The sequence below is a fragment of the Gossypium raimondii genome, chromosome 6, assembly GCF_025698545.1.
Source record: "Gossypium raimondii isolate GPD5lz chromosome 6, ASM2569854v1, whole genome shotgun sequence".
NCBI lineage: Eukaryota > Viridiplantae > Streptophyta > Magnoliopsida > Malvales > Malvaceae > Gossypium > Gossypium raimondii.
In genome coordinates, this window is record NC_068570.1 from 48,978,142 (window position 1) to 49,004,315 (window position 26,174).

Genomic DNA, 26,174 nt, shown 5'->3' on the forward strand with positions numbered 1-26,174 from the left:
CCGAGACCACAAAGCTTTAAAAATTTCAAGTATTTTTGTCAAATTCATTTGGTCTTTAATTTGTGACACATCATACTCGGTTTTGGTAATCGGGTCGGGTGCGGGTGTTACAATATATACGCTCGAGTAGCGCATATCAGCTCCGACTCAGTGGCACTGCTCAATAAGGTTTGGAAATTTCCATTCAACTAAGAAAATTTCAAACTAGTAAATCTAGGTTTCCCGTTACTAAAGTAAGCGTCCAAGAAATTGGTACCAGAGGGCTAAAGGTTTGGCCACTTTACTTGGACCTATGATCGCATCACCGTCAACAGGGAGCCCAAGTTGCATTGTGACGTCTTCCAGGGTGATAGTCCACTCCCCACACGATTGATAAAAAGTGTGGGTTTCCGAGCGCCACCATTCAACCGAGGCGAATATTAAGTCCACCCTCAAGTCAAACATCCGAACCAATACCGCTATTCCAAATCCGGCAGCATCCAATAATGGTATAATTTGTTCTTCTGAATGGTACCTCGGAATATGGACTCATGACCTCAACACCCGATACTCATCCTGTCCATATTGTATAATCACATTTGTTAAATTGATTAAGTACATATAAATTAAACTGCAACTCTATAAATATATTTGTGAATAATAAATATCAAAATATTTTATCAGCTCGTTAATCATCAGTGCAGTGTGATAGGATGCTTAGAGAAGAGAACTCATTGTGATAATTGCATAATTAATAAAAAAATTAATCACCATTTCAAAAAAATTAAATACAATTAAACTTTATATTATACTATACCAATTATTACAATTAAAAAATCACATACATTAAATCTATTAAAATTTCCCTCCAATATGCCAACACAACAATCTCAAAACTTCAAATAATAAAAAATTTTCAATTTCTCTCTCTTTTTTCCCCCAAATTTCAGCTGGTAAGGTGGAGGGGGGACTATTGGGATTTATATAGGGAGAGTGGGGAGAAGAAGAAAATAAAGCTTGACTTGCGCGTAACCGTGAGGTCAAATCGGCGATAGGTGGTAGGTCAATGCCAACCAACTTAGGCCTTTTTTTCTGATTTGTTTTATTCATATTTTTTTTCCAATTTTTTTCCGGTTTGTTTTATTCATATTTTTTTTCCGGTTTGAATTAGGTCCACTGAAAATCTCATGATATTCAACTTTGCTTTATTTGAGTCTATCAACAATTTCGTGACCCAAGGATGCTTTTAGTGAGAAAAGGTTCGGTCGACCTTCGTCTAATGCACCACCTTAATAACTAGAATCGTTGTCGCACCAAGACTACCATCAACTTGTGCCAACCGTAATTGGCACCTCCTTGCCTAAAGGGTTCCCTTGACAGCATAACTAATTAGAACTTGTGATTGTATAACCATTGTCAACTGAGAGCCCTATTTTTACTTGAAATCGTGACTGCATAACTATCAATTAGGAAATAAAATCTAAAGGTGATGATGCACTCCCCAAATGAAAAATTAAATCTATCAGTGTCTGAGCTCCACTGAATCACCGTTAAATAAAACATATATTCAAACTATCAAAATTTCTAACTAAAACACAAACACAAAAACAAAAAAAATAAGTTATTCTCTCCCCGTTTTTTCAACACTTAATTTTTTTTCATGTTCTCTCCCCTACAACTAATCACAAAAAGTTCTCCCTTTTCTTAAAAAAAATCAACTACTTCAACATATACTAATCTTCCATCGAGTATGTGTATATATAACCTGTTAAGCCGCCACTCAGCTTGACGGCACCAAAATAGAAATAAATAAATTTTTCTGACATGGGTGCCGCCAATGAGACCAATGACAACAAAAAATATATAGAATTTTTTTCTGACACGTTTTTGATCTGAAATACTTTTTTAAAAAGAAATTTATCTAGTGCCGCCAAAGAGAACAATTGCATCCATTCAGATATTAATTTTTTTCTTATTTTCTTTTGCCCCTAGAATATTTGTATTTTTAACATGTATGTAAAAAAATATATATATATAACAAGGACCTTGTAATAATAACTTTTCTATGGGTTGGTCATGATTTGGTGTCACCCAATTGTCACCCATAAATTTTTTAAGTTTCATGTAACACGAATTCTTTCTAAATCTCTAGATTTTTTTTTATCGAGTTCGCACGAACTCGTTTTGGCTGGTTATTCGTTGTATCTGCTATTTTAAATGTGAGATGTTTCTACTATCATGTAATTCCTTAATGGATACAAGTGTTGTATGATTGAAAGGGTTGTGATACGCGCCAAAATTGTTTTTACTCTCACTAATCACTAATTGGTGAGGAAAGCTGATTCAAGTAATGAAAGCTGTCCAAGGTCAGCACCAGGGGTTGGTAGGCATTTAATTTTTGATAAATTTTAGTCAATAAATGGTAAAAATATTTGTTTCGTCCCCTCTCCAAAATTTTCAGTTGAATTCTGCCCACTCCCCATCTCTCTTGGTTCTTGTAACTGGATTCGTGACCATAAGATGTCTATCCTCTGCTAAAAGATTGTACAGCCTGTCAATATTAAATATGTATTAAAGGAAAACCCCCACCACCAACAACGACAAAACTGCGAGAGCAGAAAGTGAAACTCATTAATCATATTCATCTCGTATCACTGTGATTCTCTAGGGTCAAGTTGATATAGTTCAATCTTCAAAGGTATGTTGTGAACTTTATCAAACAATTTGTAAATATAGTGAGAAACTTCAGTTGGATCAAATTTCAGTTTCCTTTTAATCTTTAATCATTTATGATGACATTCCTAGAGAGAGTTATAGGCCTTTAGCAAAAGCTATCGACTTGGTTTCTGGGCAAAATTCAATGTTAGTATTCAACTTTATTCTCCATGAACTTTGTTTGTTACTGTAATTTTTTTATTAGATTTTGATTGTGCCTAACTTTCCTATTATGAACTATATTCTGAATAAAACCTGCTTAGCTGCTTATGAACCTTAGCTTTTTCTCAAACTAGTCTAGTCTATGTCCCGGTAAGAATATATATATATATATATATATATATATCTCAAATCAAGGTCCTTTCATGATACAATGTGAATCTTTTAAGATTCTCTGCATAGGAGCAATATCATTTCAGGTTGTTCGTCAAAAGAGATTTAATTTTGACATAAAATCAAATATAGAAAAGTAAAGGATCTGGAGCATTTATAATACCTTTTCTTTTTGCTGTATTTGCATCTTTAGTTTCAGAATGTTAGTTCAAAACTCCGGTAAGGAAAATTTCGTACATACGATCGAAACTCGAACAAAAAAAGAAGAAATAGGACAGGCTCCAAGGCGCGTATCAAGTCACTATCTTTAAGGTTATATTCGCCCCCACCTACCTTCGGTGTGTAAATGAGTTCCAAGCAAATTAACCTCGAGGATACAATGAAGCCAATGACTATTTGCGTTTTGCACTGACGAGAATAGCTCAATATGCACTGAGCAATGTATAACAAAAAACTCAATTTCTACAAAGGATTTCTGCAGTAATACTTTATAGAATAATCTAATAATATTAGAAAATGAAGGAAGGAAAGAAAGAATATTAGAATTGATTGATATATTTCCAAATGAAATCTCATTCCTATTTATAGGAATTTTCATATCTGCTTATAGAGACATCTTTCAATAGGTGTCTTTATGAATAAATAAATAATAATTATTCATTTAATTTTGTAACAATTCAAATAATATTTTTGAATAATTATAATTCTTTTAAAAAATCAAATGATATAACTTTTGACCAATGACCAAAAGATTTATCTTTTGATTAATTACACCCATTCATTTATAGTTATTGGGATACTATAAATATTTGAAAATGTTCCAACAATCTCCCCCCATTTTCAAAATATTTAGATTTTGATATTCTTGGAAATCAATTTGCATAAATAAAGGTGTCTTATGATTGTACCTTCACTTAGTGAAAACATGTTAAAGTTAATCGAAATTGCATGGTAGACTAAGCTTTGAACCAACTATTCCATTTGATTAACTGAACACATCTCACACAATGATTTCAACATCGGTCAATGCATAGTATCTAGGGACACTATTATGGCCATGTGTCTATGTCCTCTTTTCATGAGTGCTGTCAGAGCCAAGCCCTTAAGCTTCTAGAAGTGGCCACACTTCCACTCACATAGGTAGATCCCATCAAAAGTGTTCCCCTAATTATAACACTCTAACATATTTATGTTATGGGTCCATTAAGAGTACATTACTCATCCTTCCCTTATCATTACGGGTACCTAGCACTTTAATTTTAGGATGTATTTATTTATAGTGCTAACAGTCACATATAATGATGTACTTTGTCTCATTGAACTCAAGACTTGACGTTATACCAAGCGTTGAGTCGAGTTTCCATCATAGGTGACTCTAATTAATAGGCTTGAGTCCCATCCCTTTTGAGGTCCTTTTTACTACATCTCTAGCAAGACTTTTTGTCAAAGGATCTGCCAAAATTTCACTTGACCTCACATAATTAATAGTGATCACTCCATCAGAGATTAATTGTCGGACATAACTATGTCTTAATTCAATGTGTCTAGACTTTCCATTATATACTTGGCTACATGCTTTTGCTAGAGTAGCCTCACTATCACAACAGATAGAAATAGGTGAAATTGGCTTAGGCCATAAAGGTACATCATAAAGCAAATTTCTTAACCATTCTGCTTCTTTAGATGCACGTGGCTAATGCAATAAATTCACGCCATGGTGGAATCAAGAATACATGTTTGTTTCTTGAACCCCAAGAAATGACTCCTCCACCAAGAATGAAGATCCATCCACTAGTAGATGCATGATCTTCCAAACTTGTAATCCAACTAGCATCCGAATACCCTTTTAAAACCTGGAGGATATCCATTATAACACAATCCATAGTTAATAGTTTTTTAAGTACCTAAGTACTCTATTCAAAGCTTGCCAATGCAAACTACTTGGATTACTTGTGTACCTACTCAATTTTCCAACAAAGATATGCAATATCCGGTCTTGTACAAGTCATTATATACATAAGACAACCAATTAGACTTGCATATTTCAATTGATCAATTTTCCTACCAGATTAGATACTAATTTTAATTGAGGATTCATGGATGTAGATCTTTGGTATACGCTTAAAAGATCAAACTTTTAAGCACATTTTCAATGTAATGTGATTGTGATAAAGCTATAGTGCTTTCATCTCGGGTTATTTTAATCCCAAGAATAACATCTGCTACACCCATATCCTTCATAGCAAAGTTGTTTGACAAGAATTTCTGTGTTTTCTATTTGTTCTAAATCTGTGCCAAAAATGAGCATGTCATCTACATATAAGCAAATTATGACACCTTTTCCATTTTCAAATTTGCTATATATGCACTTATCGGATTCATTTACTTTATAGCCATTAGCTAAAACAACCTTTTCAAACTTTTGGTGCCATTGTTTTGGTGCTTGTTTAAGCCCATATAAAAATTTAACAAGCTTACATACCTTATGCTCTTGTCCTAGAACAACAAATCCTTCCGGTTCCTCCATGTACACTTCCTCTTCCAATTCACCATTTAAAAATACAGTTTTAACATCCATTTGGTGAACAACCAAATTATATATAGAGGTAAGTGATATTAAGAGTCTAATTGTAGCAATTCTTGCTACTAGAGCATAGGTATCAAAGTAATCAATATATTATCTTTGTGTAAAACCTTTTGCTACCAACCTTGCTTTAAATTTATCAATGGTTCCATCGACCTTCATTTTCTGTTTGAAGATCCATTTGCAACCTAATGGTTTGAAACCTGGTGGAAGATCAACTAAGATCCAAGTTTAATTTCCCATTATTGAATCGATCTCATCATTTATTGCTTTTTTCCAAAAAGCAGAGTCTTGAGATTTCACTGCCTCTTCAAATGTAATAGGGTAAGATTCAGTATTATAACAATAAGGTATATTGCATATACTTTCACCTTTTCCTTCTACAAGAAACATAATGAAATCTGGTCCAAAATCTTTGACATTTTTAATCCTCTTACTTCTTCTTAATTCTTGACAAGATTCATCATTATTATCAATTTATTTCAATGGAATCTCATTCTCATTTGAAGAATGAATCAATTGTTGTGGTTGTAATTGTCTTGATATAGAATTAAATCTATTTTCATCAAAAATAGCATCTCTTGATTCAATAACAGTATTAATTGAAATTGAATCATTTGGTTCAATTACCATGAACCTATATGGCTTGCTATTATGTGCATAACCTATAAATATGCATTCAATTCCTCTTTCACCTAACTTTTTACGTTTAGGTGTTGGAACTTTTATAATAGTTCTACAACCCCAAACCTTCAAATAATTAAGGTTTGGTTTCCTTTTCTTCCATTGTTCATAAGGGGTTATTTTAGTTTCCTTATTAGGAACTCCATTCAATATATGACAAGCTGTTAGAACAGCTTCTCCTCAAAAACCTTGTCCAAGACCTTAATATGATAACATTGAATTTACCATTTCAGTCAAGACTCTATTTTTTCTTTTAGCTACACCATTTTGTTGTGGTGTGTAAGGGGCTGAAACTTGATGGAAAATTCCAATGAATTCAAAATAACTTGGATTATAGTATTCTCCACCTCTATCTAATCTTAAGCACTTGATAAATGATTTACACTGAAGTTCAACTTCAGGTTTATAAACTTTAAATTTATCAAGCGCTTCATCTTCTGAATGCAATAAATATACATAACAATATCTAGAGCAATCATCAATAAAATTAACAAAATATTTCTTTCCACCTAATGTAGGAGTACTATGCATGTCACATAAATCACTATGTATCAAGTCAAGCAATTTTGTTTTCCTTTTAACCTTAGGGAAAGTGTTTCTTGTAATTTTAGTCGACATACATGTACTGCATTTTTAATATTATTATTAAAAACAAGAATTAAATCTAATTTATACATGTCATTCAATTTTCTATAATTCAAATGACCTAATCTATAATGTCACAAACAAAAAGATTCAGCCATATAAGCAGAAATAATATTTTTATTCTTATTAATAATATTGATTTTGAACATGCTCTCATACATATACCCTTTCCCCAAAAAAAATTCTCCCTTAGACAAAATAAACTTATCTGCCTCAAAAACAAGTTTGAAACCAAACTTATTCAATAGACTTCCAGACACTAAATTCTTTCTAACTTCTGGTACATAATATACATCATTTAAGGTTAAAACCTTTCCAGAAGTGAATTGTAGTTCAACAGACCCTTTGCCTTTGATTGCTGCGGTGGAAGAATTTTCTATGTACAAGACATTGTCATTTTCACATTGTGTGAAATTTGTGAACATGCTTTTGTCTTTGCACACATGTTTGGTTGCTTCGGTATCAATCCACCATGTATTATCATCTTGTGCCATATTAATTTCAGATATCATTGCAATGAACTTTTCATTATTACCAGCCTTAGAAGATGATATTTTCTTTAAAAATCGACATTCATTCTTGAAATGTCCCGGCTTTCCACAATGATAGCATGAGCCCTTTTGTTTCTTTTTGAACTTAGGTGCTTTATCAGTCTGTTTGAACTTTCTCTTGAATGGTTTAGTAGTCTGTACTTCCTCCGTAACATGTACTTTGGCATTTTTAGAATTTAGGTTCTGATCTTGTTTTCAATACTCTTCTTCAATACGAAGATGATTTGCCAAAGCCAAAGTCTTTCCAAGATGGAGGAAGTTTGTCTATTATGGAGGATACCACAATCATTTCATCCATTTTCATATCATATTGCTTAAATTGATTCAGTATCTTTTCAATATCACGAAATTGTTTCATAATAGAACGACCATCAACCATTTGATAATTATTGAAACGACTAACAAGAAATTTCTTACTTGTAACATCTTTGGGCATGTATCTTGCCTCTAATTTGTCCCATAATTCTTTAGCGATGACCTCGTTTTGGTAGGTGTCGAACAAACCATCAGATAAACCATTCAATATATGACCCATGCACATGTAGTTAGCATTGTCCCATTTTTGTCTTTCTCGGGTTGCAGCAACATATTCGTTTTCATTCTCTTCAGGTCTTGGAGTATCCAAAACATAAGTAATCTTCAAAGTTGATAATAAGAAGTGCATCTTTTTCTGCCATCATCGAAAATTGCCACCATCAAACTGATCAAGTTTAACAAAGTTGGAAGCCAACTCCATTAGTGTTCCACTTTCATGTGTTGAGGTAGTCATCATGAATTATAACCTTAAAATTGTTAGTTCAAAACTCCGGTAAGGAAAATCTCGTACACGTGATCGAAACTCGAACAGAAAAAGAAGAAATAGAACATGCTCCAATGCGTGTATCAAGTCACTATCTTTAAGATTATATTCGCCCCCACCTACTTTCGGTGTGCAAATGAGTTCCAAGCAAATTAACCTCGAGGATACAATGAAGCCAATGACTATTGGCATTTTGCACTGACGAGAATAGTCCACTATGCACTGAGCAATGTATAACAAAAAACTCAATTTCTACAAAGGATTTCTGCAGTAATACTTTATAGAATAATATTATAATATTAGAAAATGAAGGAAGGAAGGAAAGAAAGAATATTAGAATTTGTTGATATATTTCCAAATGAAATCTCATTCCTATTTATAGGAATTTTCATATCTCTTCATAGAAACATCTTTCAATAGGTGTCTTTATGAATAAATAAATAATAATTATTCATTTAATTTTGTAACCATTCAAATAATATTTTTGAATACTTATAATTCTTTTAAAAAAAAAATCAAATGATATAACTTTTGATCAATGACCAAAAGATTTATCTTTTGATTAATTACACCCATTCATTTATAGTTATTGGGATACTATAAATATTTGAAAATGTTCCAACACAGAATACATGGAAGGTGCACCAGTTAATGTTAATGAGTTCCAAGAATTACCTAGGAAAGCCCTTCCCAAAATGTACTATGACTATTATAGTGGTGGAGCTGAGGATGAGTACACACTAAAACAGAATGTGGAAGCATTTCAAGGAATTACGTAAGCTGTTAAGCGTGGTAATGAAAGTAATGTAGGTAGCAAGGTGAAAATTCTACCCATTTCTTTACTTCCATTCTCAGGATCCGGCCAAGAATACTTGTTGATGTCAGCAAAATCAATTTGTCAACAACTGTTCTCGGCTATAAAATCTCAAAGACCCATTTTGGTTGCTCCAAGTGCTAAGCATAAGTGGGCACCACGAAGGTTTGAATCTTCTTAGGTCAGTCCTTCACTTCTTTTACCATTTCAAGTACCAATTTTACTATTTTCGTTGTGTGTTTCAACAGTGAGGTTGCCATGACCAGAGCAATTCTTGCATGTGATACAATAATGGTACAAAAATAATATAGCTAGTTTTAGGTTCATTGGCTTGCTAAATGTGAGTACTGAATTGTGTTATGAATGCAGATTTTATCCTACAGGTCTACCTTTACTATTGAGGAGGTTGATTTGAGCTGCAATGCTGTTCGGTTCTTCCAATGTTATGTACAGTGCTGCTCCAACTATTCCAGTGAATCTTCATTTTTTGTTTCAAATTTCAAATCCCAAAAAAGAACTGAATTTATCAGAGATTGATAATTCTTTACTGGACAGGAATACAAGAGGCGAGATATATATGCTAATTTAGTGCAGAGAGCTGAAAGATGTGGATACAAGGCCATTTTCCTAATGATTGATAGCCCTAGGCTTGGTCGAAAGGAGAAAGACATAAAGAACAAGTCACATACTAATTCATTATTCATTCATTTTGTTTCATTCTAGCAAATTTATATAAATTTTTTATATGTTGTGGATAGGGCTGAAATATTATTCCTTATATCAATATATTCGACTTGAGGTTGAATTTATGCATTTCATTTAAAATTTTTAATACTTTTGTAGAATGGTTAACCCTCAATTGAAGAACTTTGAAGGTCTTATATCGACTCAAGTTTCCACTATAAGTGATACTTTAATTTTCCCAATTATTGGTAAATATACCAGTATGCAATGTCTGACCACTGCCATATTAATGGAAACGAATATGCATTGATGCTTATGTCCATGTTTAGAAGAAAAAAGAAAGTATAGTTTTTACTTTCTGCTATCTTGCTTACAGTATAGAGGCAAATCACCCTTGGATAGGGCAGTGTGGTATCTCCAAGCTGGAAGGCTCAGCTTTTGGGGTTCACTGATGATATTCATGTTTATGTTGTTCACTTCTGGGAATATATCTTACCTTGGAAGTTCTATTCAAAGCTGAGATTCATTAAAGCATGTCGTATTGAACTTTTACAGGATGACGGTTCAAACATTGAAGCATTTGATGCCAACACTGCATTTGATGCCTCTTTTTCTTGGAAGGTATAGAGTATAAACCAATAAACAGGATAGATTGACTTGTCACATACTATTTGGAATTCATATTTGCCCATTCTTATATAAGAAGTAACTTGTGAATGTACAGGACTAACCTAAACAGTTATATTGTTTAATTACCATCAGCTTAAAAGTTTGATAGGAGGCTCTTAAGGAAGCTCTTATATGTATATTTTTATTGTAATTTAGTCACTTGGTATTTAAGGTCCTTTTTTTTTAGGCCTGATAACTTGAAGCTATTAATCGCAACATTTGCAGGATATAGGATGGTTAAGATCTATTACAAACTTGCCAGTTCTACTCAAGGGAGTACTTACTGTTAAGCATTGGCCTGCAATGCAACAAGTAACCAACAACAGTAGCAGCAGCAGCTCAGCTAGCATGCCAGCATCGAGGCTAAACCAGAAGCAACTTAGTTTGTTTTGTTTTGTTCTTTTTGTAACTTGATCAAGTTGGCTTGTAACTTGTTATCAAAGTTAGTAAATCTTTTGATTGAATATGATGGATGTAATAGCTGACATTATTAGCTTTGTTTTTGTGTATTTCTTAAGTTACAAATTTGTCAATTATAGTGGGAGTAGTTAAGTGTTTAGGTAACTATCAAGTTAATTTTGTAACCTTAATATATTTTCAAATTTTGAATGAAATATGATGACTTCCTTCAGTTACAATTTTTTTGTCCATCGTTTTTCATTCTTTTCTTTGCTTGCTGTTTATGTTTTGCTCATGTTTGCTACCTCTGTTTCAACAAATGGTATCAGAGCCTTCAATCTTTGAGGACTTTTGTTACTGGTTGAGTTTTGTTGTCAAAAACAACTTTAAAATTGAGGTTGCCAAATTTGTTTTCAGCAACATGAGCTTCACACCTTCTCCACCATCAGTGTTTGCTGGAGAGAACTACCACATTTGGGTAGTTAAAATGAAAACTTACCCCCAAGCACATGATTTGTGGAGTGTAGTTGAAACTGATGTTGAACCACCTCCATTGAGGGCAAATCCAACTATTGCACAAATTAGACAGTATAGCGAGGAGCGAGCCAAGAAGCACAAAGCCATGGCCTACCTGCAGAATAGAGTGTCTAATGTGATCTTCACTCGGATTATGGCTTGTGGTTCACCTAAGCAAGCATAGAAGAGGCTGAAGGAGGAGTTTATAGGATCAGGCAAGACAATGCAGCAATAGATAATTAACCTTATAAGGGAATTTGAGAATCTGAAAATGAAAAAGTTAGAAACTATTAAGCAATACTCTGATAGGATCATGGCTATTGTTAACAATATTAGACTCCTAGGAGAAGACTTCATTGATAGCAGAGTTTTCGAGAAGGTTATCACCACACTCTCTGAGAGGTTTGAGTAAAAAATCTCCTCATTGGAGGACTCGAGGGACATCACCACCATTTCTTTGTCTGAGTTGGTGAATTCCTTTTATGCACTTGAGCAAAGAAGAGCCAATAGACAAGAAGATCACCCTGAGGAAGCCTTCCAACAAAAAGTTAGAGAAGGCTCAGGCTCAAGTCAGAAAACAAAGAAGCCTTGGTTTGATAGAAAGGAAAGATCAAGAAAAGATGTAGGGAGAAGGAAGTTCCTACCTTGCATTCACTACAAGAAAACTAACCATTTAGAGAAGTACTACTGGAACAGACCAGATATTCAGTGCAAAAACTTAAGCAATATGGCCATCATGGGAAGATTTGTAAAATCAGAAAAAGGCACAAGCTCAGCAAATACTAGCCAAGACTGCTGAGGACCTACAAGCTCAGGAGGAGCATATTTTTACTGCCTCATATTTTGCAACCACAAGCAAAGTCAAATGTAGTTGGCTTGTGGATAGTGGCTGCTCACTTTACATGGCAGCTGATGAAAGCTTGTTCAAAAACCTTGGCAGGAGCTTCTCCTCGAAGGTCAGGATAGGCAATGGGAACCTAATTGAAGCCAAAGGCAGAGGTGATGTGGTGATCAACATTGGTTCAGGTAACAAAGTTATTTCAGATGTGCTTTATGTGCCTGATATATATCATAACCTACTTAGTGTAGGTCAGTTGGTTGAAAAAGGCTATTCACTAGTTTTCAAGAATGGTTCTTGTGTTATTGAAGATTTTCATGGTCTGAAAATAATCTCACCACCTATGGCAGACAAGTGTTTTATGCTTGATGTAAGCAAGCTTGAGAAGAAAGCTTATACAAGCTTAACTGAAAATGCTAGCCTATGGCATAGAAGATTAGGCCATGTCAATTTCAGGTCACTCGATTTGTTGCACAAGCTGAATTTGGCAGAGGACATGACCAAGGTTGAGGCAAGTGAGACTGTTTGTGAAGTGTGCCAACTTAGTAAGCAGGCTAGGCTTCCTTTTCCAGTTAACCAGTCATGAAAGACTAGAGAAAAGCTTGAATTGGTACACTCTGATGTTTGTAGACCAATGAAGACCCCTTCACTGAATGGCAGTAAGTACTTTGTGTTGTTTATAGATGATCTGACTAGATTTTGCTGGGTTTATTTCATGAAACATAAGTCTGAAGTGTTTGAAGTCTTTGAAAAATTCAAAGCTTTAGTATAGAATCAAACAGGCTGTAGAATTAAAGCCTTAAGGACAGACAATGGTACTGAATAGTTGTCTGAGAGATTTCAGAAGCTTTGTGAGTAGGCTGGAATCCATCATCAATTAACTACTGTGTACACTCCTCAGCAAAATGGAGTGTGTGAGAGGAAGAACAGAACAATTATGAACATGGCTAGGTGTTTGCTATTTCAAAGAAAACTTCCAAGCACATTTTAGGCTGAAGGTGTCAATTCCTCTGTATACCTGCTCAATAGGCTACCAACACATGCTGTGAAGGATAAAACTCCTTTTGAAGCATGGCATGGACTTAAGCCATCTGTTTCTCATTTGAAAGTATTTGGATGCGTGTGTTATGTCCTTGTACCTGCAAAAAGAAGGACTAAGCTTAAGAAAAGGTCAATTCCTGGTATATTTTTTGCTACAGTAGCATCAAGAAGGGCTAATGATATTTGATCCCTTTACCATACAGATTCTGGTGAGTAGGGATGTCAAATTTAATGAAGAAAAGTTTTGGAGCCTGGATGGTTCAGACATAAATCAGTTTGAAGAAGACCAGATTGACAGCAATTTGGAATTAACAGAAAAGGAATTCAACAATGCAAATGTGGATGATTCTCCTGTAAGAGGGACCAAGTCCATTGCTGACATCTATCAAAGATGCAATGTAGCCATAGTTGAGCCTTCGAGCTATGAAGAAGCTGTAAGAAACAAGTACTGGAAGAAGGCCATGGAAGTTGAAATTGATATGATCCACAAAAATGACACTTGAGATCTAGTGGATAGACCTGATCAGAAGAAGGTCATAGGTGTCAAGTGGGTTTTTAGAGCCAAATTCAATGCTGGTGGCTCTTTAAACAAACACAAGGCAAGACTTGTGGTGAAAGGGTATAACCAGTAGTTTGGCATTGATTTTGTGGAGACATTTGCTCCAGTAGCAAGGCTAGACACTATTAAGCTTCTGTTTGCCTTGGCTGCACAGAAGCAATGGAGAATTCATCAACTAGATGTCAAATCAGCTTTCTTGAATGGTTTTCGTAAAGAAGAAATATGTGTTGAACAGCCTGATGGTTTCAAAGTCCAAGGAGAAGAGGACAAAATATCTAGGCTGAAGAAAGCTCTTTATGGCCTAAAGCAGGCACGTTGAGCTTGGAATGACAGGATTGATGCTTACCTGTCTAGGCTCGGTTTTGAGAAAAGCTTGAGTGAGCCAACTCTTTATGTCAAGAAGTCTAAAGATGAAACCTTACTGATTGTTTCAATCTATGTGGATGATTTGTTGGTGACTGAAAGCAGGGTTGATTTGATTCAAAAGTTCAAAGAAAAAATGCAAGAAGTGTTTGACATGACAGACTTGGGAATCATGACATACTTCCTTGGTATGGAAGTAAACCAGTTTGATCAAGGCATTTTTATCAGTCAGCATGCTTTTGCCTTGAAAATTCTCACTAAATTTCATATTGGAAATTGTAAATCAGTGAGTACACCACTGGTTCAAGGGGAGAATCTGACTAGTTTTGGAAGTTAAGAAAGGGTTGATGAAAAGGAATACAGAAGCTTAGTTGGCTGTTTGCTTTACTTAACAGCAACTAGACCTGACCTCATGCATGCTATTAGTTTATTGTCGAGATTTATGTATTGTTGCAACACAACTCATTCCAAAGCAGCTAAGAGGATACTCAGGTATGTCAAAGCAGCCTTGAAGTTTGGGGTCATTTTCAATAAAGGAAGTGAGCTTAAGCTGATTGGTTACTTAGATAGTGACTAGGCTGGATCTGTTGATGACATGATAAGTACCTCGAGATATTTCTTTACACTTGGCTCGGGAGTTTTTTGTTGGAGCTCAAAAAGCAAAGAACAGTTGTTTCACCAACGGTGAAGTGAATACATAGCAAAGAAGAAGTGATAAGTCAAGCCATTTGGCTTAGGAAGTTGCTATGTGATTTAAATGAAGAACAACATGAACCTACTGAAATCATGGTGGACAACCATTCAGCAGTTGCCATACCTAAGAATCCTGTTTTTCATGGCAAAACCAAAAATTTAAAATCAAGTTTCATTTTGTTCGAGAGGCTGAGAAGTCCAAAGAAGTTAGTCTCATTTATTGCAGTTCACAAGATCAATTGGCTGATATTTTGACAAAGCCTCTTGCTACAACAAGGTTTGAAGTTTTGAGAGATTTAATTGGTGTTTGTTGCTTACAGTCCAAGGAGGAGTGTTAAGCATTGGCCTGCAATGCAACAAGTAACCAACAGCAGTAGCAGTAGCAGCTTAGCTAGCATGCCAGCATCAAGGCTAAACCAGAAGTAGCTTAGTTTGTTTTGTTTTGTTCCTTTTGTAACTTGATCAAGTTGGCTTGTAACTTGATATCAAATTTAGTAAATCTTTTGATTGAATATGATGGATGTAATAGCTGACATTATCAGCTTTGTTTTTGTGTATTTCTTAAGTTACAAATTTGTCAATTATAGTGGGAGTAGTTAAGTGTTTAGGTAACTGTCAAGTTAATTTTGTAACCTCAATGTACTTTCAAATTTTGAATGAAATATGATGACTTCCTTCAGTTACAATTTTTTTGTCCATCGTTTTTCATTTCTCTTCTTTGCTTGCTGTTTATGTTTTGCTCATGTTTGCTGCCTCTGTTTCAACACTTACTCATGAAGATGGTAAGAAGAGGCTCATCAAATTAGTTGCATTATAGTTTCTTTCTATATTAATATAGTAAATGATGAAATGGACATTCTAACTTTCTGAATTAGAAATGTTTTTAGGACAATTGCTAGGGGTTTATTATTTAAAGTCAGCTTGTGTCCTTGATATAAAAAGAGTCACTTGAATTTGATATATCAAAATTGGCAGCAATAAAGGCCGTTGAAGTAGGGGTTGATGGGATTGTTGTCTCAAATCATGGAGCTCGCCAGCTAGATTATGCTCCACCCACTATTTCTATTCTAGAAGAGGTAAAACCTCTTATACTCGCTGTTGATCATGCTTGCTCGTCACAACTTTTAGATTTTTCAACATGATTCAGATATATGGGAAGTGGTTAATGCATGAAAATCATATATATTTTTTTTCTATGATGTGCATGAGGAAATGTGATATGGAATACTAATTATTAATTTGATATTGATCCTAATATTTGTTATTTACTTAAAACATTCATGCTAATATATCAAAGAACCCTCAAACTACCATGTTATGTCTAAGCAAGCCATTCGTTAAATAAACCTTTAATCTATGATATTTACACATTAAAGCCCTTAATTTTAATTTAGGTAATTAATCTTTTTTCTTTTATTTCTGCTCATCATAATTTTGTTAGTTATAAAGATTTTTCTACTAAACACTCAAATGTATAGGATTAAAACTCTTTTAGTCTACCAGTTTTTGTAAAAGAAATAAACTTTTATAAAGTATTTAGTAGTTTGATGGTGACCAAAAATCTGATCATATGTTGCCAAAACTAATGCAGTTGCTTCTGAACCTGATATAGGTTTTGGATCACCTTTGATGACCACCCAGACTGACCATGAAAAAATTGTTTTGCTTCTCTCCCCTTTTCTCTTTATTATTCTATTCAATTTGTTTTTCTGGCTTTTCATAGTTGTGATGTCCTTGTACTTCTCTGCTTGTGTTTTAGCTGATTCTTTGTGGAAAAGATATGTAATGAACTTCCTTTGGAATGGAGGAATGAAGACAAGAAATGTTTTGAATAAAATTAGTTTTACAAGGACTAGCTGATCGAGAAAGTAGGGTGTATGGTATCGGAATCGTCACTTTCCCTGAAATACTTTATCCAACACATATTTGTACATGTGTATACGAGTATAGTCCTCTAAATATATAGAAAAACTGAAAAATATCAAATATAGTACTTTACCTATAGCCGATACTAATTCTAAGTTGGAGTAAGCAATTTGTTAAAATGCAAATGTTGAGAGGCATCACAGTGAAAACCAGTTATGGTGTTAAACCAGAAATGTCTTGTGTACCACATGCATTACAAGAACATTAGCGTTAGGCATGTGAGTTGTTTTTAAGCGTAGCTTGCGCAGGTGGTTGGTGCAGTTAAGGGAAAGGTTCCTGTTTTATTTGATGGAGGAATAAGACGAGGAACAGATGTTTTCAAGGCGTTAGCCCTTGGTGCGCAAGCTGTCCTTGTAAGTTCTTACTAGATCTCATGAGCTTTACCGCTTTAAAGTTCATATATATGTATACACACACACACACACATGATTAAAATGAGTTTTTGTGTCCTTGGCAAGTGTGGAACTTGAATAAACACGTATGTGGAGAGTGATATGTAAGAGTTGCAGATTGGAAGGCTAGCAGTTTACGGACTTGCAGCAAAGGGAGAATACGGGGTGAAAAGGGTTATTGAAATGCTTAGGGATGAACTTGAGCTCACCATGGCCCTCTCTGGATGCCCTACTCTCAACCATATTTCCAGAAAACATGTCAGAACTAAGCATAAGAGACCCCGCTCCATGCTTTAAAATACTACTTCAATATTGTTGAATCGTATTCATAAATGTATTCAGATCATTCCTGAATCTGTCATCATTTAGTTAAACAAACTCATAAATCAGCTCCTATTAATGGTTGTACTACTTTTCATTTGAGGCAATAGAGGAAACTGCGACCATGTATTATTCAAGCATTCTGAAGAATATTACCCATGAAATTTATTGTTTCATCTATGAAAACCATTTCCATTGCTTACAGTGATATTAAACAAATTGTTACATAACGGGCAATCATTTACATGACTGAACTGTTACTAGATACTGTATTTTTGATTGATCAGTTAATTCTTCAATACACTCTACTCCATATACATATTGCGAAGTCTACCATCAATTTGTGCCCACAATAATCGACATCTCCTCTCCAAAAGATTCCCTTGACAGCATAACCAATTTGAACCCTGTATAACCACTGTTAACTCACAGTCCTATTTTAATTGAAACTGTGATTGAATAATTTTCAATTGGGAAATAAAATCTGCAGGTGATGGTACACTCCCCAGACGACAGATGAAATTTGTCATTGTTCGAGTTCCACCGAATCACCGTTAAATAAAACAAACCTTCAAACTATCAAAATTTTTAACTAAAACACAAACACAATATATATACTCTCCCTATTTTGTCAACACTTAACTCTTTTCTTGTTCTCTCCCCTGCATCATGTTCAACCATTTTCTCAACATGTGACAAGGACCTCATAATAATAACTTTTTTATGGGTTGGTCATGATTTGGTGTCATGTAGTTGTCACCCATAGATCTTTTTAAGTTCTATGTAACACGAGTTCTCTCTAAATCTCTAGGAATTTTTTGGAGTTCGCGTGAACTTGTTTTGACTGATTATCTGTTACATCTGCTATTTCAAGTAAGAGATGTTCTTACTACCACGACAATAAAGATTTATATAGAGACTCCTTGTCTTCTTCCTTGATGGATAAGAGTGTTGTATGATTGAGAGAGTTGTGAGTACACGTTATAAGCTTTCCTTACTCTCACTAAATAGTGAGGAAGACCGGTTCAAGTAATGAAGACTCGTTTTCTCGTTCGAGAGTATTAGATTTTATTTGACTTTCAAGACTTTATCTTGTATGTGACTGAAATTATTTACTTTCTCCAAGGTCAACTTCAAAGGGGGTTGGTAGGCCTTTAATTTTTGATAGATTTTAGTGGTAAAATTTTTATTGTCCCCTCTCTCCCCAAAATTTTCTGTTTAATTCTGCCCAGTTCCTATCTTTTTTGGTTCTTGTAACTGGATTCGTGACCATAAGATCTAGATCCTCTGCTAAAAGATAGTAGAGCCTGTCAATATTAAATATGTATTTAAAGAAAAACCCCACCACCAACAACGACAAACTGTGAAAGCAGAAAGGGAACTCATTAATCATATTCATTTGTCTACATATACGTGCTGTTGCATGGATTTCAATTGCAATTTTCGCATCACTGTGATTTTGTAGGGTCAAGTAGATATAGTTCAATCTTCAAAGCTATTTACAATTTATAAATATAGTGAGAAACTTCAGTTGGATCAAATTTCAATTTCCTTTTAATCTTTAGGGCAATTTACCAATAAAGGCCCTTTTTTTCAAAAATTACCGAAAAGGGCCCATTATTTTATTATTTACCGGAATGGTCCAAAAATCGCGAAATCGCATCCACGTCAGCGCGATGTCAATGCACGCGCCAGGACATCGCGTCCACGTCAGCGCGAGTTGCTGACATGGCAGCAAATAGCACCATTAAGGACGTGATGTCCTGGCGCATGCACTAACATCACGCTGACGTGGGCGCTATTTTGCGGTTTTTCCCACGTTAGGTTTTTTTGGCTTTTAGGGTTTAGGGTTCAGGCTTTTAAGGGTTTTTAGGTTCTGGAAAAAATAATTTTGAGTTGACGTTTCTGATAAAATAATATAAAATCGCTTCTAGCAGGATGGTATTTGAGAAGAATTTGTGAAATCGCGCCCTCGTGGACGCGCTTTTGCTACAGTAGGTCACGGAAGAAATAATTATTTTTTGACGTTTCTGAGCAAATAGTATAAAACTTCTAGCAGGATGCTATTTGAGAAGAATTTGTGAAATTGCGGCCTCGTCAGCGTACTTTTGCTACAGTAGGTCATGTAAGAAATAATTTTTTTTTTGACGTTTCTGAGCAAATAATATAAAATCGCTTTTAGCAGGATGCTATTTGAGAAGAATTTGTGAAATTGCGCCTTCGTGGACGCGCTTTTGCTACAGTAGCATGTTTGTGTTGAGGCTATAAATTAGGCAAAAAATGTTCTCAGAATGCATAAGTCACAGCAGAAACAATTTAGAGAGGCTAAGAAGGTTAGAGTTTCAAATATGAGTGAACGTATTAGTGCTGTTATTTACTACGATGGTGAGGTTTGCCACACCGAGAATGGTGTTGTTTTTTTGTCAGAGAATACGGTGCGACTGGTTTTAAACCAGAACATAGATTTGACAGAACTTCGTAAAAGGATTAGGCGTAAAATTTTTAGAACGATGCCAATGAAAGTTCTGTCTATCATGTATCGATTTTGTTCTTCTGTTGATCCGATGACATATGACTCGTTCGATATAAAAGGTGCTCGTAACTTGGATACAATGGTGCAGACTCATCTTGCTAGTGGAGCAGCTTATATTGAGTTATATGTACAATTTACATCACCAACTGATGTACCAGCGACCGGTGTTCGAGATGTATACACCACCCCTGGCCGACACTCAGTCAGCGGGTTACAAAATACGGAACAACCCATGTTCGGTAGCGGTGTCGATTGCACATCCCTTACAAGACACTCTGTCGGTGGATGAGACATGTACGTCGGTGGCTCGATGTTTGATGTTGGAAATACGTACTGAGGAGTGGCATCAAGTTCTAGCGGGTGGCAATCTACATCCAATTGGGGACGTTATTAAATGCCTAGAAGAAGGGATGATGTACTCCCTACGACGTCAACCGGTGAGGGGACCTCATACACTGCAGATGATTGTGGGTTAGAAGATGACTTGGATGTGGATCCACCTCGAGAGCCCGGGCCGGATGGTGTAGAAGTTGGCTTATTTTCTGAACCGGAGCCTATTCCAATAGAAGCTGAAGATGCTAATAGGAGTTCAGATGAGGAAGAAAATCCACGATTCAGAGCATACTCACCTCCAACCCACATGCATAATGTCGATCTGTCTGCAGATGATGCGTTAGAGTTTCCAGATCTACCATACCGGTTGCGTGATCGTACAAGTTCGGGGGTAGATTCCGGTGAACTTGAAGTTGGTAATCAGTTTACCAACAAGGATAGTTTTATTGGTACTTTGAAACAATATAGCATCAAAAACGGCGTTAACTACCACGTCGTTAAATCAAAATCTGATAAGTTTGAGGTGAAGTGTGCTGTGCAAGACGGCACATGTTCATGGAAAATCTACGCCTTGTTAAGGAAAAGGACAGGGTTGTGGGAGATAAAAAAGTACAAAGGTCCACATACATGTGCTGTAGGTACAGTATTGACTGTATCTGAATAATACTTTTATTATGCAATGTTGCATTATTTAATGTACTCCCTTTGTAGGTGTTTCACAAGATCATTCCAAAATGGATTCAGCTATGTTAGCTAGCTTGATACTGCCCACGATAAAAGTAGATCCTAGGACTTCAGTGCCGGTGTTAATTGCCAATATCCGTAGCCAAATGGGGTACACGCCCTCTTACCGCAAGGCTTGGATAACTAAGCAAAAGGCGTTGGAGAAGATGCATAGTGGGTGGGACGCCTCATATAATGAAATATGGCAGTGGTGTCAGGTGCTACAGAGATACGTCCCCGGTGCCATCACAGACCTTGAAACAAAACATGCGTACTACAACGGCCGATTGCTACGTGGATGCCAAGTGTTCAAACGCCTGTTTTGGACCTTTAAGCAATGCCGAGACGTATTTCCATACTGCAAGCCGTTGGTACAAATTGATGGTACCTTCATGTTCAGTAGATATACTTATCAACTATTGCTTGCAGTGGCACAGGATGGCGGTGGGAGAATTCTTCCAATTGCATTTGCAATAACACCGGGGGAGTCGTCTAATGACTGGGATTTCTTTCTCTCTAGGTTAAAGAGGAATGTGTGCCCCCAACCTAATATCTGTGTTATTTTAGATCGGGGCGCCGGTATACTAGCTGCATTTGATCGAGAGGGAAGCTTATGGCAGCGCACACACCATAGATATTGCCTAAAACACGTTGCTTCGAACTACTACAGGCAATATCCATCTAAGAGCGAACGACGACAAGTGACCAACATATGTATTTCGTCTATATCTGTGTTATTTCGTTTGTCAATTTGAATTAGTTTTATTGGTAGAAGTGGTATAAATTATTCACTATGATATTATATTGGCAGGGTATGAAATAAATAAAGATCGTTTTCACGAGATGTTGGCAATTTTACGATCCCAAAATGGCGAAGGGGCGGACTACCTTTGTAACATACGTTTTGAACAGTGGGCACAAGCATACGGCGGCGGCCTACGATATGGCCATATGACGTCGAACCTAAAAGAATGCATCAATTCTATTCTTAAAGGAATGCGCCATCTACCGATAACATCGGTTGCGCGAGAGACATATTTTCGTTTGGCGGTGATATTTCCAAAACGAGCAGCAAGTTATGCAGGCCATATGCAGGGAGGCCAAGTATGGTGCAGTAAGGTAGTTCAAGAAATTAACAAGGCCAAGGCAAGGGCAAACACCATGCACACAGTGTGTCACAATCGAGACAATTTATGGTTTCACGTGACAGAGTTTGACAGACCGTACCAAGGTGTTGTTGGCGGGCAATATCGTGTACACTTGCGAAATATGACTTGTGACTGTGGGATGTTTGATGCACTTCGGTATCCATGCGCTCATGTTATTGCTGCTTGTCAGAAACTCCGTCTGGATCCGATGAGTTATGTGGACGAAGTGTACAAATTAGAAAACATGTACAACGTATGGAGACACGTTTTCCCACCGGTCCCAGATGAACGTAAGTGGCCGCCCGTATCTCTTGGTCCTTTTAAGTTGTTACCGGATAGTGAATTACGTCGCAAACCAAAGGGTCGACCTTGCTCGACTAGAATACGTAACAATATGAATATCCGAGAAACAGCCAGTCAAACGAAGTTGTGCGGATGGTGTAGGAATCCAGGCCATACAAGTCGATCATGCCCTAATCGCAATAGTTGAATGTAATTGTAAAAAAATTAAGTTTGTGAAATTATTAATTGATAAATTGTATTAAGTCAAAAAATTGTATTAATGGTTAGTAAAATTATCAAATTATATACAATTATTAATTGTTAGTACCAGTCAAAACATTTTTCCAAATCTAACATTATGTGAATGTAAAATTATTAAGTCAAAAAATTGTATTAATGGTTAGTAAAATTATCAAATTATGTAAAATTATTATTTGTTAGTACGAGTCAAAACATTTTCCAAATCTAACATTACGTTAAGGTTAGGGTTTTTAAAGTTAAGGGTTTAGGTTTTTAAGTTAATTAGGCTAGAGTTTTTAATTAAATTAGGTTAGGGTTTTTAAGTTAAGGGTTTAGAGTTTTTAATTGAATTAGGTTAGGGTTAGGGTTTTTAATTGAGGGTTTAGAGTTTTAATTAAATTAGGCTAAGGTTTTTAATTAAATTAGGTTAGGTTTTTAATTAAATTAGGCGTGGTTTTAATTAAATTAGGCTAGGGTTTTAATTAAATTAGGTTAGGTTTTTAATTTATGGGTTTATGGTTTTAATTGAATTAGGTTAGGTTAGGGTTTTTAATTAAGGGTTTAGGGTTTTTAATTAAATTAGGTTAGGGTTTTTAATTAAATTAGGTTAGGCTAGGGTTTTTAATTAAATTAGGTTACGGTTTTTAAGTTAATGGTTTAGGGTTTTAATTAAATTAGGTTAGCATTTTTAATTAAATTAGGTTAGGGTTTTTAAGTTAAGGTTTTAGGGTTTTAATTGAATTAGGTTAGGTTAGGGTTTTTAATTAAGGGTTTAAGGTTTTAATTAAATTAGGTTAGGCTAGGGTTTTAATTAAGGGTTTAGGGTTTTAATTAAATTAGGTTAGGCTAGGGTTTTTAATTAAATTAGGTTAGGTTTTTAAGTTAAGGGTTTAGGGTTTTTAATTAAGGGTTTAGGGTTTTAATTAAATTAGGCTAGGGTTTTTAATTAAATTAGGTTAGGGTTTTTAAGTTAAGGGTTTAGGGTTTTAATTGAATTAGGTTAGGGTTAGGGTTTTTAATTAAGGGTTTAGGTTTTTAATTAAATTAGGTTAGGATTTTTAATTAAATTAGGCTAGGGTTTTTAATTAAATTAGCTCATGGTTTTGGGTTTTTAATTATTTTAGGTTAGGGTTTAGGGTTAAATTAGGTTAGGGTTTTTATTACATCAAATAAACTTCTATTTTATTACATCAAATAATATCAAAATAACTCAAAAAATTTCTATTTTTTTACATAAAATAATATCAAAATATTCAAAATATTTGTACAAATAAATTTAAATACGGCAATCAATGTCTATGCTTGGGGGATTTAGTGCCACATGGCGGCCGTCAACGGTTACGTGCTGGATTCTTCCTTTCTCTAGCTTTCGGCGGCGGTTGTTGTTCCTCCGGTGGGGATTCTGGTTCTTCCTGTTCGGCATCTGGTTGTCGGACTTGGGACGATGATCCACCTTCAAAGAATAGTGTATGTGGAGGTGTTTGCATCAGGAACGACGACGGTGTTTGAAACCCATACGTTGGTGGGGATTGATAAAAATGAGAGCTCCCCGACGGCCCCCCTTGCGATCCCTCCTGCGCCGCTGGCCTATACATCAGCAATCCGATCGACATAACAGGAAATGGAGCTGAACCGGGCATTTGGCTCCAACCTGTCATAGGACTCGGAAAATGATACATATAAGGGTTAGGTACATATAAGGGCTTGGAAATGCACCTGGCATCATCTGAAAAGGCGGTTGCGTGGGTATCATCAGTTGAACTGCTGCATCGGGTGACTGTGTCAGTGCTCTCATTGAGCCTGGTGATTGCATGGCTGCTGATGATGAGCCGGGTGAATGTCTAGGCCTCGTTGAGGGGCTGCCTTCGTCTTGTCATCTTGGATTTAGAGGCCCGCGCCTGACCCCTTCAACATGTATTTGCCGCTGCCTCTCCTCTGGCGTCAGTAAATACGGCTTGCCATGGATCCTAAACCATGGCATGTATTCTGGAACGCACGATAACTCCGGGACGATGATTGGTTCCCGAGTAGGTAGATATTCATACCGATCTTCCCACATTTTCGTGTACTCAGACCAGTATCTCGGCCAATCCGTATTCAATTGCCGAAGGTCGACTTTGTGTTGATCATCGAACACCTCAGGATCCACTGGAATCGGTTGTCTACATCCAAACTGTAGTAGCACTCTGTCTGTCTGGTGCAGCTCCACGGTTGCGTAGTTGACCAACACAACTTTCACGTGCCAAGCTTGTGGATTTTGTAAAAACTCTTCCGGGATTACTGCCCGAATTGCCGGATCCTCGTATGGTGTCCATTGAAACTATATGAACATGATAGAAATATTAGTTATATACATACATAATACTAAATACTAAATACTAAATATCAATCAAATAGCGAATGTATGGAAATATCTATTTGCAATAATACTTACTTCTACTTCCGACCGTTGGTCCAATAGAAGCCGTATATCTTCAAGAGAGGACGGTAATCGAGCATAACTTGCCGGATGGTTCCACCTAATTAAATAAATTTTTAGCATACTTTTATTTTTAAAAATCTACATAATAATTGTAAAATGTAATATAATAAAATTTACCTTGTTATAAGTGGGAATGTATAAGGGTGGTTCACTCGAGGACGTAGAAATGGAAACCGAAACCGTGCCTATGACTGCAGTAGTGACAGGCAACCTCCGATGTTTGCTTTCCTCGGTCGTGTCACCCCGCACATCTCCCGATATAATGTTGCCAAGACGGTAGACCCCCAACTAAATTCACCAGCTGCTCTAAAATCAACGAGTTTTAGCAGCCATCTTAGATGTATGCGGCTCCGTGACGTGTCAGGCATCAAATAGCCTCCAATTAATTGAAGAATGTATGCCCGAGCATATCAGATTCTTTCAATTTTGGTTGAATCTTCATCCAGATCAGGGAATGTGTCACGTAACCAGCCCATCTCGACCTTACCTCCCTCCATTTTCTCCGGAATAGCGCCCAAAAGCTCGTAGCACACCGCCTCCCAATTGCTAGATTGGGCAGACCCGTGTTGGGTGCCCGCCCACCAAGCAATCCCAGCTCGCAGACTAACATCTTCTAGAGTGATAGTGTACTCTCCACATGGAAGATGGAATGTGTGCGTCTCGGGTCTCCACCTCTCGATCAACGCACTGATCAGTTTCGTGTCCAACTTGCATCCCCGGCCCACCGTCGCCACGTGCCAAAAACCCACTTCCCGCAGGTAGTTCTCTACCAATGGTGATGGAGGAGCATGCATATTCCAGACATTGCATTCCAATACCCGATCTTCAGACTTTTATAACAAATAATAAATTAATAATTATCTAAAAATGTATAAATAAAAAATTCTTAAATAATATTTAAAAATTAAATTTAACACTTACCATTGTC

At 36.0% G+C, this 26,174-nt stretch overlaps 2 protein-coding genes across 2 annotated transcripts in view; both read left to right on the top strand.

Annotated features, from left to right (window-relative positions):
• Positions 1-2,649: 2,649 nt before the first annotated feature.
• LOC105772673 (peroxisomal (S)-2-hydroxyacid oxidase GLO4) overlaps positions 2,650-26,174 on the top strand; it is an 81,709-nt gene continuing 58,184 nt past the window's right edge. Inside the window, exon 1 of the mRNA XM_052632447.1 lies at positions 2,650-2,677. The gene's annotated coding sequence lies outside the window, so the exon portion shown is untranslated. The remainder of the gene's footprint in view (positions 2,678-26,174) is intronic.
• LOC105774492 (peroxisomal (S)-2-hydroxyacid oxidase GLO4) lies at positions 8,923-17,623 on the top strand. Its single transcript, XM_052632448.1, is given in 13 exon segments — positions 8,923-9,065; positions 9,146-9,218; positions 9,220-9,269; positions 9,353-9,398; positions 9,474-9,551; positions 9,660-9,784; positions 9,948-9,996; positions 10,344-10,409; positions 10,683-10,742; positions 14,046-14,052; positions 15,842-15,942; positions 17,041-17,145; positions 17,302-17,623. Coding segments are annotated over 13 exon segments (1,083 nt in total). The 3' UTR covers positions 17,482-17,623.